General features: G+C 48.2%; 4 protein-coding genes across 4 annotated transcripts, besides 2 other annotated features; 1 reads left to right on the top strand and 3 right to left on the bottom strand.

Annotated features, from left to right (window-relative positions):
* Positions 1–16396: part of a sequence feature (sequence corresponds to BAC RPCI93-3D8) that runs on past both edges of the window.
* Positions 327–349: a sequence feature (AT_rich).
* Positions 844–1470, top strand: Tb927.6.810 (hypothetical protein; the record flags this gene model as incomplete). Its single annotated transcript, XM_840111.1, has 1 exon — positions 844–1470. The coding sequence occupies one exon, from the start codon at positions 844–846 to the stop codon at positions 1468–1470; it is 627 nt and encodes a 208-aa protein (XP_845204.1).
* Positions 2646–6386, bottom strand: Tb927.6.800 (receptor-type adenylate cyclase GRESAG 4, putative; the record flags this gene model as incomplete). The annotated part of the gene is made up of 1 exon (XM_840110.1): positions 2646–6386. The coding sequence occupies one exon, from the start codon at positions 6384–6386 to the stop codon at positions 2646–2648; it is 3741 nt and encodes a 1246-aa protein (XP_845203.1).
* Tb927.6.790 (receptor-type adenylate cyclase GRESAG 4, putative) lies at positions 7414–11145 on the bottom strand (the record flags this gene model as incomplete). The annotated part of the gene is made up of 1 exon (XM_840109.1): positions 7414–11145. The coding sequence occupies one exon, from the start codon at positions 11143–11145 to the stop codon at positions 7414–7416; it is 3732 nt and encodes a 1243-aa protein (XP_845202.1).
* On the bottom strand, positions 12168–15899 carry Tb927.6.780 (receptor-type adenylate cyclase GRESAG 4, putative; the record flags this gene model as incomplete). Its single annotated transcript, XM_840108.1, has 1 exon — positions 12168–15899. One exon carries the CDS (start codon positions 15897–15899, stop codon positions 12168–12170), a length of 3732 nt encoding a protein of 1243 aa, XP_845201.1.

Below are 16396 nucleotides of genomic sequence, written 5' to 3'. Positions count from 1 at the left end.
CCACAGCCGTGTGAGACATGCACGGTTTCCTGCTGGAAATGCATGTCCTTCTGCGAACGTTCCGCTTTAGTTGCCGATACTACCGTAAGCTGAAGAGGCTGCGTGGACATCGTTGTCACAACACCTTCATTATTATCCGATAGGGTAACCCATAAAAGAAGCGGTAGCGGGAACTAAAAGTAAAGTGGCACGCAACGGATTTATTCCCCATCACCTCCCATGTTTCCCTCACCGCGGTGCCAACCCAAAGAGTGTATATGACGAGGAGTGGCATCTTCCTCATTCGGCTTGCCGATGATTTCCCTCAAATTTGCCGGAACCATAAGTATTATTATTATTTATTTATTTTGCTGCAGATGCCTCATCGTTTCCCCTAGTCAGCGTAAGCGCGGATCCCTGCAAGTCCTGTCCGGGGCTGACAATGAGTAAATCGCCGCCGCGGTGGCAGATCCTTTTTTTTTGTTATTGTTGTTTTTGTTCTTAGAGCCCCCCCCCCTCTCCTTCCAAATACTTCCATCCCGCTGGCCTTTCAAAACGCGGTGACAAGCAGAAAGATATTATATTACCGACGCTTGCAACTGCGTGCGATCAGAACTAAATGGGCCCCCATTTGCTGCGGTACGAACCGTTTTTGCCCCCTTTTTTGCCCAAATGTCCGTGCCTGGTGGTCTCTCTCTGTGTGTGTGTGTGTGTGCGACGCTACGGCGGCGTCACGGCTTCACCCACTTCCCAACCGTAAGGCACCGCACCGAATGCCTTTTTGCCTCACCAGTTCCCGCTTAATTGGGCGGGAGAATCCGGCGGCTCCCAAAAAAACCCGTTGCAATATTCCATTTCCATGTCATGGGACACCCGATTCATTTTACATTCAAAGGTGCCACATCTATTCATAAATACATAATGACGGATATATATTCACACGAGGGAACTGAATTGGGTTTCCGTCAACCCCGCCTCTGGAGGTGCGGCACAGACGAGTTTAGTTGTAGAGGCGGAGTTGACGGAAACCCAATTCAGTTCCCTCGTGTGAATATTCGACAATACGCAAGTAAAAGAGTCCGTTGCGGTGGACGGAGGGAACCGGGCTTCCCTCGCTATCGGGGGGAGGCGAAGGTTCATCAGAAGCGGCACGCATTTCCCCGAGACACCGGAGTTCCGGTTCCCACGCACCCCACAAACACGCACACACTGTTTAAAGCCAAACATTTCGGCTACCTGAAGGCATTGGCGGAACATGACAGTCGTCATCATGACAGTTGGAGGCACACGTCGCCATTTAGTGTCTCCACGGCATCTCATTTATGCAAAAGAGAAACAAAAAAAATGTGGGTTTGTCTCTGCAGCATTGAAAAGCTAAAAGAAATCAGACAACCCTCCACACACACACACACACACCTCCAGCACCCATCGAGTCAAAAGATGGGGGAAGCAGGCACGACAGCAGCGACGCAGAGCAACCAACAGCAGTGATCCGTTGATTGAGCACGAGGAACCGCACAGTTGCCCATCAGCAAAAAAATCGAAAGGTCGTCACATCGTTAAAGAAGCCCAGCGGCTTATTTTGCCCGACGAAAGTCTTTCTCTACACCCGCCCTCATGCACTTAACTATTGTTTGCCACCGCAACAACTGTATCACCCCGCACATGGGCACTACACGACGTAACGGCGAAGTGTTAACACAACCACGCGGATGCGAGAGGGGCGAAGACATCACCACAGAACGCCACAGTCGCATATGTGCCCATTTTCGCACGTAAATCACCAGAACACTCCCGCATAGCGGCTCCTAAAAGTCATACCACTTCCATTCTCCACGCCCTTTACAAACCATCAAAGAAAAAAGAAAGAAATACGGGTACACCCAACAACGAGTATAGAAGCAAAGTTCAACGCAACAGCGCACATGCGAGCAAGTAAGACCATTACCTTAACAAAGGAAACGTCCGAAAAAAATTAATGAAAAAAGAAACGTTATCACCACCTAATAACCCTTCCACCCCATGTTTCCCATTTCCTCCCTCCGGAAAAGACGTCAGACCACTCACCAAATGCATAAAATGCTGGCATATTCCGCCGGGAGATTAGGCCTTGCAGGTTACAACAAAGAAGGTCTAACGAAACAGCATCAACAGAAGTAAAGCAGGGGAAAAAAAAAAGAATATCCACAAATTGGAAACAAAAAACAAAATTACTCAATGGTAATTTTAAAAAAAACACCGGAAACCATCATATTCACAGATAAGTTCATATACACATTTCTACAAAGCAAAGAGAGGAAAATGAAATCAACGACAACTGACAAGCTGCATTTGTTACATATGACATTTCTTGCCATACTGATACAACCGCATATCTACAAAATTTCAAACTTGTAGGTGCGCTCATGTCACAGTTACGAATGGAAATTAATATCATCGTAAACGATAGTTGCGCACGCGCGATATTGAAAACACTTGAGACATCGACGCAGAATTAAATAACAGATAAAAAGAAATTTTCTTAAAAAAAAAAACGATAACCACTCTTTAAAAAAAAAAAAATAGAGGTTCTACATCACGAACACCGAGTGGCCACCCCGGTTACAACGGCGACAACATGAACAACAATCAAGACGTGCGACTCTTGCTACCCTCCAAACCAGCAATTAAAAAGAACACATTTCACGGTAGCAAGGGTCGTAAAAGGGGACGATAATAATTGATGAACTGCCTTGCGTACTTGACGACTCACTTCCACTATGAGCGCCATGGTCAGCGACACGCCCAACCTTAACTGCAATGCGACGCACCACTTCCTCACAGTAGGCGTCATCCCACTCGGATGCGGCTTTACGGGGAAGAGGCACACGCCAACGCTCACAATACGGCAGCAACAACTTCTCACGATGCGCTGTCTTGAACGTGCTTAACAGCGACTGTAGTGCAGTTGCAATTATCTGAGCTGATTCACTCAGCTCCGCACGTGAAGAACTGTGGTCGCTTGTGGAGGTTGTCGTGCCATCCTCGCCCTCATCAAAAAAGTATTCGCGGTCCAGCCGCAATGCAGCAAAGTTACGACTAGGCACGGTATTCAGCTGGTACATCTTAACCGGATCACTCACACCGCGAAGTGCGACAGCACCAAGTGCAGTGACATCAATTTGCTTACGATCCTCAGCTGACAGCGACATGTACGCCGCATGCGTCATCAGCACCTGACCACCATTTGCTACACTCTCCGTCCTTGCTGCCATGTTTGGAGTCCGCCCATAGTAGTCATATCCCTTCGTCACTTCATCGTGTCGGATGTCGCACAACCCGGTGTGGATTCCAACACGTACACGCAGGCCATTCCACAAACGACTGTACACTTCAGGATCCATATGCGCGGTTGGTGGTGTGTACTCACATTCTCCCTCCGCACGCTGCTCCTCAAACTCACGGTAAGAATCATCAACTGCATTTGTTCCCCAGTCATGATGCAAGAAACACAGTTGTAATTCCTGTGCGAGTTGGACGGCAGCGAAAGGACTCTTACTCGCTATCATGAACGAATCCCCAACAGTTTTGACTTCGTAGCAGTTATACCTCCCAATCAGTGAACGGACCATACGATGATGCGCGGCGACGGCATCGGGCATCAGATCAGGGTGTGCAGCCCACAACGCAGTGCTGCTCTCAATGTCAGTAAATATTAGTGTCACGGGGTCCGTTGGTTCCTTGGGTGCACGGTTGTTGTTACGAGCGTTCCGCAGGGAGATGTGTAGGAACACACCAAGGGCAATAAATAATAACAAGGCGGATACACACCCAGAAATTATTCCAGCTATCTGTGACTGTGTGAGTTGACCCTCTCGCGGAATAACATAGTCCATAGACGGTGTCATCCCAACCTGTGTTCTGGGCAAGCTTGAATTCAGCACACGCGCCATCGACCATACAGAAATGTTTGTGGCTCCAAAGTTTGAGGCACACTCATTTGCCGAAACACTCGTACCAGAAACACATTCCGCATCACTGAAGGGTCCAAATCGCACGTCATCCACTCTGATGTTGGACTCCGTGTAAATGCGGTCTGCCAGCAGCTCTGCATTCACCTTCCTCATATTGGAGATAACAACCTGAAGCAGCCGAGTGGTAGCAAAGCCCAGGAACGTTAGTGGATCCCAATGCGATTCATTTACATGGCGATGAAATCTCGCAACCATATCTGATTTCGTGTTCTTCTCCGCCCAGTGTGGGAAACTCGTCGCGAATAGGAGCCGCTCTGAGCTGGCAATAGACTCTTTACTCGCATTAAATGCAGCCACAAACTCCTGGTAAAACAACAAAATGTCATTGAATGGAACGAATACACGGGCCCTGAGGTGGGTCTGAAGGTGCCGCGCAACCGCAGCAACGTCAGGGGGAGTGAGTCCAATACAAAACACATCTCCATTACCCGAGAGATATGACGACATTGGGTCATCATCACCAAGTGTCTTACTGGAATCAAGCGACACACCAAACGTAACCAATGACTTATCAAGCGTGTCTACAACCTCAGATGCTTCACCCCCGCGAACAAGCGCCTTCACTCCCATGGAAGAGGTGTTGGAGAGGTATACAGCAAGCACATATAGCTGCTGCGCAAGTAGCGGTTGCAGATGGATCACGTTTCTCCAGAACTTGTTCAACCGGGGGGACAGGGGAAGAGTACCAATGAAAGTCATATTCGGCACGCTCAGAATATCAGCGGTAACAACACCAAGAACTGCAGCTACAGCCTTCGTGTCGCGAATTTTTTCAAAAGTCTTCGCTGCATTTCCTGACTCTGCGTATAGTGGGTAAAAAAATATTCTCTTATCAACATCATCCGCTTCCTCGAGGCTCCGAGCGCCCAACGACCACCTCATGCTCGCACGTTGTGCAACTTTATCATCCGTAAGGACTACATACAGTCCGATTAACGGTGCGCTCACCCGCACATTAGCACTTGAGCACTCCGATACACTCCACGTCACAGAGGCGCTGTTCATAGGCTTCAAACTGAGGCTGTCATCAACAACTCTCATATGCGCCATGCTGCCACCTTGATTGCAATTACACATGGCACCCTGTAATGCAGCGCCCTCATCGCACTCACCACCAAAGTCACCAACCACAAAGTCATCAATCACGTAGCGACGCTGCTTGTACAGAGATTCCATGAATGAAGTACGGTTTGTCAGTTGTGGAGCGTTGTTTAGGGCCTCAAACAGAACTTCTCCCGCAAGCCATCCAAACACCATCATCTCCCCTAATTTGTCGTCCTTAAGGTAATGTTCAGGTTTCGCAAAGCCCTTCCAGTCACTGTTTGTATCCAGGTAATTGTCCATGTCACGCTGGAAGTGCCGAACCATCGAGGACCGATTGTCACTAGCGAGTGGCACTGTTCCAGTTGTGATCAGCTGTCCAGGAGTGAACGTACGATTAAGTGACACCAGCGCATCGCTCCATGTTTTGATCAGAAAATGTTGAAAACTGGAAGGGGCGAGCAGGTACATGTCCACAGTGCGGTTGTCCTGTGCTATCTTCTTGACAAACCACCCGGTGGTATCATCCGCGATTGACGAAAATAGCAGTACAGCCTGCGGACGTGTAGCAACAAATTGCCCCCACTTGGTATTCAATTCACCCTCCAAGACGTCCCGACCCCCACTGCTCTCCACAGCGAACACTCCACATGGCTTGCGGCCCATCATTTCCATTATTCGCATGGTAAACTCATATGACTCCTTGTCAAACCCATTACCCTTCGCATACATCAAACCCACACGCGGCAGACCCAGATAAACAACAGCGTATCGAATGAGGGCGAGGAGCTCAGCATTGGGTTCGACACTTATTGAATAGAGGTGGGGATTAAAACCACGGACCTCACTGGAGTACGCAATAGGAGCGATGGCAACAAGATCATTTTCCTTTAGTTTATCACGAACCCAAACGACAGGGTCAGTACCCAGGGGCCCGAATACAACTAATAACTTCCCTTCACTTTGTTTCGCCCCCAGCTGAAATATGTCCTCAGCTGTGGTGTTGTACGATGGGGGACGGATGACAGATATTGTCGCACCGGAGCCCGTCTTCCAACCGTGGGCACTCAGTGATGCGTCAAAGCCGGCATTGATGGCGTTCACTTTCTCAACGTAATATTCCGAATTGTACATCATGGATAGCACATTTACCGTCACAGCACTGTCATCCGCGCACACAGGTGGCATCCACATGAGTAGCAAAGGCAACAAGTGTAGCAGTGATATAGCAGTAATGACAGGTAAGTGCTTGTACATGCTGTAACGCCTTGCAGGGCTCCTTGCGGTAAGGTTCCGCCTGCAGTTTCCATGAGGGTACACACATCCTCTTCCGCCACCTTCCTGCCGGCACATATTTTCGGTAATGTGTGGTATTATTCGTATGTGAAATCTTGTGTCTTCGAGAAGAATATCAAAGAGGGAAAATAGAAACCAGTAAAGTGGCATCGGCGCGCTTAATACATATGCAGATCATGCCCGGCGACGTATTGGACAGAAATAGAAAGTCACCAATCGCGACATAATCAAAATATTAAACCCTCAACCCTGGGAGGGTGGAAATACTACGGTTCACACACGAAAGAATATTCGGTTAACTCACCGTAAGAGCGGCAAAGTGCAATTGTGACGCATCGCCTAACTCCCATATTCCCCCTCCTGTTCCACCTCCTGGGCAATCGCAAATAAACCTCCATGGGACTGTGTGAGGAAGGTGCCACCTGCTGTGCCGTAGTGGATAAATATAGCATTAAAGTGAGGTAGACAAAACAAAAATAAAAAAAATGTTTTTCAAATATGATAGAACCTCAAACAAGGTAAGCATACGTATTTAAATACTGAAATATGCATATATTTATGTATATTTACAAAGGAAAGAAATAACGGCAACCACTGCGCATCAACCTGACTTCATAAAAACAAGGAATGCACTGCCAAACAATAGTTAAAGCGGTGCTCATAAAGTCACCACCAACACTGAGTGCTGGACAGCATGACACATGGCATTGGGGCAGAGTCATTTGCATATCCATCATTCGAAAAGATCATGTCGCATAGGTTATGTTTCACAAAGTTAACACGTAAGAAGGTAATATGTATTTTTTAAAAGATAATGCAGGTCTACGCACTCCTGTTGGCATACAAGGGAAGAATTACCACTGGAAGATTTGATATGTAAGAAAATAAAAACAAGAGTTAAAAAAAAATAAACATATTGTTGAAATAAGCATGAACGTCACTAAACGCTGGCACTATTAATGCATATAACATTCATTTACATTGCGAGCCATCGGCCGATGGGCAACGGCTTCATCGTAATAATGGCGACCCAACAGAAATCCGGTGTGTTACTGCTACTCTACGAATATCATCAATGACAAGGTTAGTATTCCTGAAGGTGCATGTCGTAAAAGGGGACGATAATAATTGATGAACTGCCTTGCGTACTTGACGACTCACTTCCACTATGAGCGCCATGGTCAGCGACGCGCCCAACCTTAACTGCAATGCGACGCACCACTTCCTCACAGTAGGCGTCATCCCACTCGGATGCAGCTTTACGGGGAAGAGGCACACGCCAACGCTCACAATACGGCAGCAACAACTTCTCACGATGCGCTGTCTTGAACGTGCTTAACAGCGACTGTAGTGCAGTTGCAATTATCTGAGCTGATTCACTCAGCTCCGCACGTGAAGAACTGTGGTCGCTCGTGGAGGTTGTCGTGCCATCCTCGCCCTCATCAAAAAAGTATTCGCGGTCCAGCCGTAATGCAGCAAAGTTACGACTAGGCACGGTATTCAGCTGGTACATCTTAACCGGATCACTCACACCGCGAAGTGCGACAGCACCAAGTGCAGTGACATCAATTTGCTTACGATCCTCAGCTGACAGCGACATGTACGCCGCATGCGTCATCAGCACCTGACCACCATTTGCTACACTCTCTGTCCTTGCTGCCATGTTTGGAGTCCGCCCATAGTAGTCATATCCCTTCGTCACTTCATCGTGTCGGATGTCGCACAACCCGGTGTGGATTCCAACACGTACACGCAGGCCATTCCACAAACGACTGTACACTTCAGGATCCATATGCGCGGTTGGTGGTGTGTACTCACATTCTCCCTCCGCACGCTGCTCCTCAAACTCACGGTAAGAATCATCAACTGCATTTGTTCCCCAGTCATGATGCAAGAAACACAGTTGTAATTCCTGTGCGAGTTGGACGGCAGCCAAAGGACTCTTACTCGCTATCATGAACGAATCCCCAACAGTTTTAACTTCGTAGCACTTATACCTCCCAATCAGTGAACGGACCATACGATGATGCGCGGCGACGGCATCGGGCATCAGATCAGGGTGTGCAGCCCACAACGCAGTGCTGCTCTCAATGTCAGTAAATATTAGTGTCACGGGGTCCGTTGGTTCCTTGGGTGCACGGTTGTTGTTACGAGCGTTCCGCAGGGAGATGTGTAGGAACACACCAAGGGCAATAAATAATAACAAGGCGGATACACACCCAGAAATTATTCCAGCTATCTGTGACTGTGTTAGTTGACCCTCTTGCGGAATAACATAGTCCATAGACGGTGTCATCCCAACCTGTGTTCTGGGCAAGCTTGAATTCAGCACACGCGCCATCGACCATACAGAAATGTTTGTGGCTCCAAAGTTTGAGGCACACTCATTTGCCGAAACACTCGTACCAGAAACACATTCCGCATCACTGAAGGGTCCAAATCGCACGTCATCCACTCTGATGTTGGACTCCGTGTAAATGCGGTCTGCCAGCAGCTCTGCATTCACCTTCCTCATATTGGAGATAACAACCTGAAGCAACCGAGTGGTAGCAAAGCCCAGGAACGTTAGTGGATCCCAATGCGATTCATTTACATGGCGATGAAATCTCGCAACCATATCTGATTTCGTGTTCTTCTCCGCCCAGTGTGGGAAACTCGTCGCGAATAGGAGCCGCTCTGAGCTGGCAATAGACTCTTTACTCGCATTAAATGCAGCCACAAACTCCTGGTAAAACAACAAAATGTCATTGAATGGAACGAATACACGGGCCCTGCGGTGGGTCTGAAGGTGCCGCGCAACCGCAGCAACGTCAGGGGGAGTGAGTCCAATACAAAACACATCTCCATTACCCGAGAGATATGACGACATTGGGTCATCATCACCAAGTGTCTTACTGGAATCAAGCGACACACCAAACGTAACCAATGACTTATCAAGCGTGTCTACAACCTCAGATGCTTCACCCCCGCGAACAAGCGCCTTCACTCCCATGGAAGAGGTGTTGGAGAGGTATACAGCAAGCACATATAGCTGCTGCGCAAGTAGCGGTTGCAGATGGATCACGTTTCTCCAGAACTTGTTCAACCGGGGGAACAGTGGAATAGGGCCAATGAAAGTCATATTCGGCACGCTCAGAATATCAGCGGTAACAACACCAAGAACTGCAGCTACAGCCTTCGTGTCCCTTACTTGTTCAAGTGATTGCGTTAAATTTTTCAAATTAACCTTTAAGGAATGGAAAAATATTCTCTTATCAACATCATCCGCTTCCTCGAGGCTCCGAGCGCCCAACGACCACCTCATGCTCGCACGTTGTGCAACTTTATCATCCGTAAGGACTACATACAGTCCGATTAACGGTGCGCTCACCCGCACATTAGCACTTGAGCACTCCGATACACTCCACGTCACAGAGCCTTTCTTCATAGGCTTCAAACTGAGGCTGTCATCAACAACTCTCATATGCGCCATGCTGCCACCTTGATTGCAATTACACATGGCACCCTGTAATGCAGCGCCCTCATCGCACTCACCACCAAAGTCACCAACCACAAAGTCATCAATCACGTAGCGACGCTGCTTGTACAGAGATTCCATGAATGAAGTACGGTTTGTCAGTTGTGGAGCGTTGTTTAGGGCCCCAAACAGAACTTCTCCCGCAAGCCATCCAAACACCATCATCTCCCCTAATTTGTCGTCCTTAAGGTAATGTTCAGGTTTCGCAAAGCCCTTCCAGTCACTGTTTGTATCCAGGTAATTGTCCATGTCACGCTGGAAGTGCCGAACCATCGAGGACCGATTGTCACTAGCGAGTGGCACTGTTCCAGTTGTGATCAGCTGTCCAGGAGTGAACGTACGATTAAGTGACACCAGCGCATCGCTCCATGTTTTGATCAGAAAATGTTGAAAACTGGAAGGGGCGAGCAGGTACATGTCCACAGTGCGGTTGTCCTGTGCTATCTTCTTGACAAACCACCCGGTGGTATCATCCGCGATTGACGAAAATAGCAGTACAGCCTGCGGACGTGTAGCAACAAATTGCCCCCACTTGGTATTCAATTCACCCTCCAAGACGTCCCGACCCCCACTGCTCTCCACAGCGAACACTCCACATGGCTTGCGGCCCATCATTTCCATTATTCGCATGGTAAACTCATATGACTCCTTGTCAAACCCATTACCCTTCGCATACATCAAACCTACACGCGGCAGACCCAGATAAACAACAGCGTATCGAATGAGGGCGAGGAGCTCAGCATCGGGTTCGACACTTATTGAATAGAGGTGAGGGTTCCAACCACGGACCTCACCGGAGTACGCAATAGGAGCGATGGCAACAAGATCATTTTCCTTTAGTTTATCACGAACCCAAACGACAGGGTCAGTACCCAGGGGCCCAAATACAACTAATAACTTCCCTTCACTTTGTTTCGCCCCCAGCTGAAATATGTCCTCAGCTGTGGTGTTGTACGATGGGGGACGGATGACAGATATTGTCGCACCGGAGCCCGTCTTCCAACCGTGGGCACTCAGTGATGCGTCAAAGCCGGCATTGATGGCGTTCACTTTCTCAACGTAATATTCCGAATTGTACATCATGGATAGCACATTTACCGTCACAGCACTGTCATCCGCGCACACAGGTGGCATCCACATGAGTAGCAAAGGCAACAAGTGTAGCAGTGACATAGCAGTAATGACAGGTGAGTGCTTGTACATGCTGTAACGCCTTGCAGGGCTCCTTGCGGTAAGGTTCCGCCTGCAGTTTCCATGAGGGTACACACATCCTCTGCCGCCACCTTCCTGCCGGCACATATTTTCGGTAATGTGTGGTATTATTCGTATGTGAAATCTTGTGTCTTCGAGAAGAATATCAAAGAGGGAAAATAGAAACCAGTAAAGTGGCATCGGCGCGCTTAATACATATGCAGATCATGCCCGGCGACGTATTGGACAGAAATAGAAAGTCACCAATCGCGACATAATCAAAATATTAAACCCTCAACCCTGGGAGGGTGGAAATACTACGGTTCACACACGAAAGAATATTCGGTTAACTCACCGTAAGAGCGGCAAAGTGCAATTGTGACGCATCGCCTAACTCCCATATTCCCCCTCCTGTTCCACTTCCTGGGCAATCGCAAATAAACCTCCATGGGACTGTGTGAGGAAGGTGCCACCTGCTGTGCCGTAGTGGATAAATATAGCATTAAAGTGAGGTAGACAAAACAAAAATAAAAAAATGTTTTTCAAATATGATAGAACCTCAAACAAGGTAAGCATACGTATTTAAATACTGAAATATGCACATGCGTATATATATGAGGGAAAGAAATAACGACAACCACTGCGCATCAACCTGACTTCATAAAAACAAGGAATGCACTGCCAAACAATAGTTAAAGCGGTGCTCATAAAGTCACCACCAACACTGAGTGCTGGACAGCATGACACATGGCATTGGGGCAGAGTCATTTGCATATCCACCATTCGAAAAGATCATGTCGCATAGGTTATGTTTCACAAAGTTAACACGTAAGAAGGTAATATGTATTTTTTAAAAGATAATGCAGGTCTACGCACTCCTGTTGGCATACAAGGGAAGAATTACCACTGGAAGATTTGATATGTAAGAAAATAAAAACAAGAGTTAAAAAAAAATAAACATATTGTTGAAATAAGCATGAACGTCACTAAACGCTGGCACTATTAATGCATATAACATTCATTTACATTGCGAGCCATCGGCCGATGGGCAACGGCTTCATCGTAATAATGGCGACCCAACAGAAATCCGGTGTGTTACTGCTACTCTACGAATATCATCAATGACAAGGTTAGTATTCCTGAAGGTGCATGTCGTAAAAGGGGACGATAATAATTGATGAACTGCCTTGCGTACTTGAAGACTCACTTCCACTATGAGCGCCATGGTCAGCGACGCGCCCAACCTTAACCGCAATGCGACGCACCACTTCCTCACAGTAGGCGTCATCCCACTCGGATGCAGCTTTACGGGGAAGAGGCACACGCCAACGCTCACAATACGGCAGCAACAACTTCTCACGATGCGCTGTCTTGAACGTGCTTAACAGCGACTGTAGTGCAGTTGCAATTATCTGAGCTGATTCACTCAGCTCCGCACGTGAAGAACTGTGGTCGCTTGTGGAGGTTGTCGTGCCATCCTCGCCCTCATCAAAAAAGTATTCGCGGTCCAGCCGCAATGCAGCAAAGTTACGACTAGGCACGGTATTCAGCTGGTACATCTTAACCGGATCACTCACACCGCGAAGTGCGACAGCACCAAGTGCAGTGACATCAATTTGCTTACGATCCTCAGCTGACAGCGACATGTACGCCGCATGCGTCATCAGCACCTGACCACCATTTGCTACACTCTCCGTCCTTGCTGCCATGTTTGGAGTCCGCCCATAGTAGTCATATCCCTTCGTCACTTCATCGTGTCGGATGTCGCACAACCCGGTGTGGATTCCAACACGTACACGCAGGCCATTCCACAAACGACTGTACACTTCAGGATCCATATGCGCGGTTGGTGGTGTGTACTCACATTCTCCCTCCGCACGCTGCTCCTCAAACTCACGGTAAGAATCATCAACTGCATTTGTTCCCCAGTCATGATGCAAGAAACACAGCTGTAATTCCTGTGCGAGTTGGACGGCAGCGAAAGGACTCTTACTCGCTATCATGAACGAATCCCCAACAGTTTTAACTTCGTAGCACTTATACCTCCCAATCAGTGAACGGACCATACGATGATGCGCGGCGACGGCATCGGGCATCAGATCAGGGTGTGCAGCCCACAACGCAGTGCTGCTCTCAATGTCAGTAAATATTAGTGTCACGGGGTCCGTTGGCTCCTTGGGTGCACGGTTGTTGTTACGAGCGTTCCGCAGGGAGATGTGTAGGAACACACCAAGGGCAATAAATAATAACAAGGCGGATACACACCCAGAAATTATTCCAGCTATCTGTGACTGTGTGAGTTGACCCTCTTGCGGAATAACATAGTCCATAGACGGTGTCATCCCAACCTGTGTCCTGGGCAAGCTTGAATTCAGCACACGCGCCATCGACCATACAGAAATGTTTGTGGCTCCAAAGTTTGAGGCACACTCATTTGCCGAAACACTCGTACCAGAAACACATTCCGCATCACTGAAGGGTCCAAATCGCACGTCATCCACTCTGATGTTGGACTCCGTGTAAATGCGGTCTGCCAGCAGCTCTGCATTCACTTTCTTCATATTGGAGATAACAACCTGAAGCAGCCGAGTGGTAGCAAAGCCCAGGAACGTTAGTGGATCCCAATGCGATTCATTTACATGGCGATGAAATCTCGCAACCATATCTGATTTCGTGTTCTTCTCCGCCCAGTGTGGGAAACTCGTCGCGAATAGGAGCCGCTCTGAGCTGGCAATAGACTCTTTACTCGCATTAAACGCAACCACAAACTCCTGGTAAAACAACAAAATGTCATTGAATGGAACGAATACACGGGCCCTGAGGTGGGTCTGAAGGTGCCGCGCAACCGCAGCAACGTCAGGGGGAGTGAGTCCAATACAAAACACATCTCCATTACCCGAGAGATATGACGATATCGGGTCACCATCACCAAGTGTCTTACTGGAATCAAGCGACACACCAAACGTAACCAATGACTTATCAAGCGTGTCTACAACCTCAGATGCTTCACCCCCGCGAACAAGCGCCTTCACTCCCAAGGAAGAGGTGTTGGAGAGGTATACAGCAAGCACATATAGCTGCTGCGCAAGTAGCGGTTGCAGATGGATCACGTTTCTCCAGAACTTGTTCAACCGGGGGAACAGTGGAATAGGGCCAATGAAAGTCATATTCGGCACGCTCAGAATATCAGCGGTAACAACACCAAGAACTGCAGCTACAGCCTTCGTGTCACGAATTTTTTCAAAAGTCTTCGCTGCATTTCCTGACTCTGCGTATAGTGGGTAAAAAAATATTCTCTTATCAACATCATCCGCTTCCTCGAGGCTCCGAGCGCCCAACGACCACCTCATGCTCGCACGTTGTGCAACTTTATCATCCGTAAGGACTACATACAGTCCGATTAACGGTGCGCTCACCTGCACATTAGCACTTGAGCACTCCGATACACTCCACGTCACAGAGGCGCTGTTCATAGGCTTCAAACTGAGGCTGTTGACAACAACTCTCATATGCGCCATGCTGCCACCTTGATTGCAATTACACATGGCACCCTGTAATGCAGCGCCCTCATCGCACTCACCACCAAAGTCACCAACCACAAAGTCATCAATCACGTAGCGACGCTGCTTGTACAGAGATTCCATGAATGAAGTACGGTTTGTCAGTTGTGGAGCGTTGTTTAGGGCCTCAAACAGAACTTCTCCCGCAAGCCATCCAAACACCATCATCTCCCCTAATTTGTCGTCCTTAAGGTAATGTTCAGGTTTCGCAAAGCCCTTCCAGTCACTGTTTGTATCCAGGTAATTGTCCATGTCACGCTGGAAGTGCCGAACCATCGAGGACCGATTGTCACTAGCGAGTGGCACTGTTCCAGTTGTGATCAGCTGTCCAGGAGTGAACGTACGATTAAGTGACACCAGCGCATCGCTCCATGTTTTGATCAGAAAATGTTGAAAACTGGAAGGGGCGAGCAGGTACATGTCCACAGTGCGGTTGTCCTGTGCTATCTTCTTGACAAACCACCCGGTGGTATCATCCGCGATTGACGAAAATAGCAGTACAGCCTGCGGACGTGTAGCAACAAATTGCCCCCACTTGGTATTCAATTCACCCTCCAAGACGTCCCGACCCCCACTGCTCTCCACAGCGAACACTCCACATGGCTTGCGGCCCATCATTTCCATTATTCGCATGGTAAACTCATATGACTCCTTGTCAAACCCATTACCCTTCGCATACATCAAACCTACACGCGGCAGACCCAGATAAACAACAGCGTATCGAATGAGGGCGAGGAGCTCAGCATCGGGTTCGACACTTATTGAATAGAGGTGAGGGTTCCAACCACGGACCTCACCGGAGTACGCAATAGGAGCGATGGCAACAAGATCATTTTCCTTTAGTTTATCACGAACCCAAACGACAGGGTCAGTACCCAGGGGCCCAAATACAACTAATAACTTCCCTTCACTTTGTTTCGCCCCCAGCTGAAATATGTCCTCAGCTGTGGTGTTGTACGATGGGGGACGGATGACAGATATTGTCGCACCGGAGCCCGTCTTCCAACCGTGGGCACTCAGTGATGCGTCAAAGCCGGCATTGATGGCGTTCACTTTCTCAACGTAATATTCCGAATTGTACATCATGGATAGCACATTTACCGTCACAGCACTGTCATCCGCGCACACAGGTGGCATCCACATGAGTAGCAAAGGCAACAAGTGTAGCAGTGACATAGCAGTAATGACAGGTGAGTGCTTGTACATGCTGTAACGCCTTGCAGGGCTCCTTGCGGTAAGGTTCCGCCTGCAGTTTCCATGAGGGTACACACATCCTCTGCCGCCACCTTCCTGCCGGCACATATTTTCGGTAATGTGTGGTATTATTCGTATGTGAAATCTTGTGTCTTCGAGAAGAATATCAAAGAGGGAAAATAGAAACCAGTAAAGTGGCATCGGCGCGCTTAATACATATGCAGATCATGCCCGGCGACGTATTGGACAGAAATAGAAAGTCACCAATCGCGACATAATCAAAATATTAAACCCTCAACCCTGGGAGGGTGGAAATACTACGGTTCACACACGAAAGAATATTCGGTTAACTCACCGTAAGAGCGGCAAAGTGCAATTGTGACGCATCGCCTAACTCCCATATTCCCCCTCCTGTTCCACCTCCTGGGCAATCGCAAATAAACCTCCATGGGACTGTGTGAGGAAGGTGCCACCTGCTGTGCCGTAGTGGATAAATATAGCATTAAAGTGAGGTAGACAAAACAAAAATAAAAAAATGTTTTTCAAATATGATAGAACCTCAAACAAGGTAAGCATACGTATTTAAATACTGAAATATGCACATG

Source organism: Trypanosoma brucei, chromosome 6 (assembly GCF_000002445.2).
Source record: "Trypanosoma brucei brucei TREU927 chromosome 6, complete sequence".
Lineage (NCBI taxonomy): Eukaryota > Euglenozoa > Kinetoplastea > Trypanosomatida > Trypanosomatidae > Trypanosoma > Trypanosoma brucei.
Note: the sequence above shows the minus strand (reverse complement) of the source record. Positions and strands in the feature narration are given on the sequence as shown.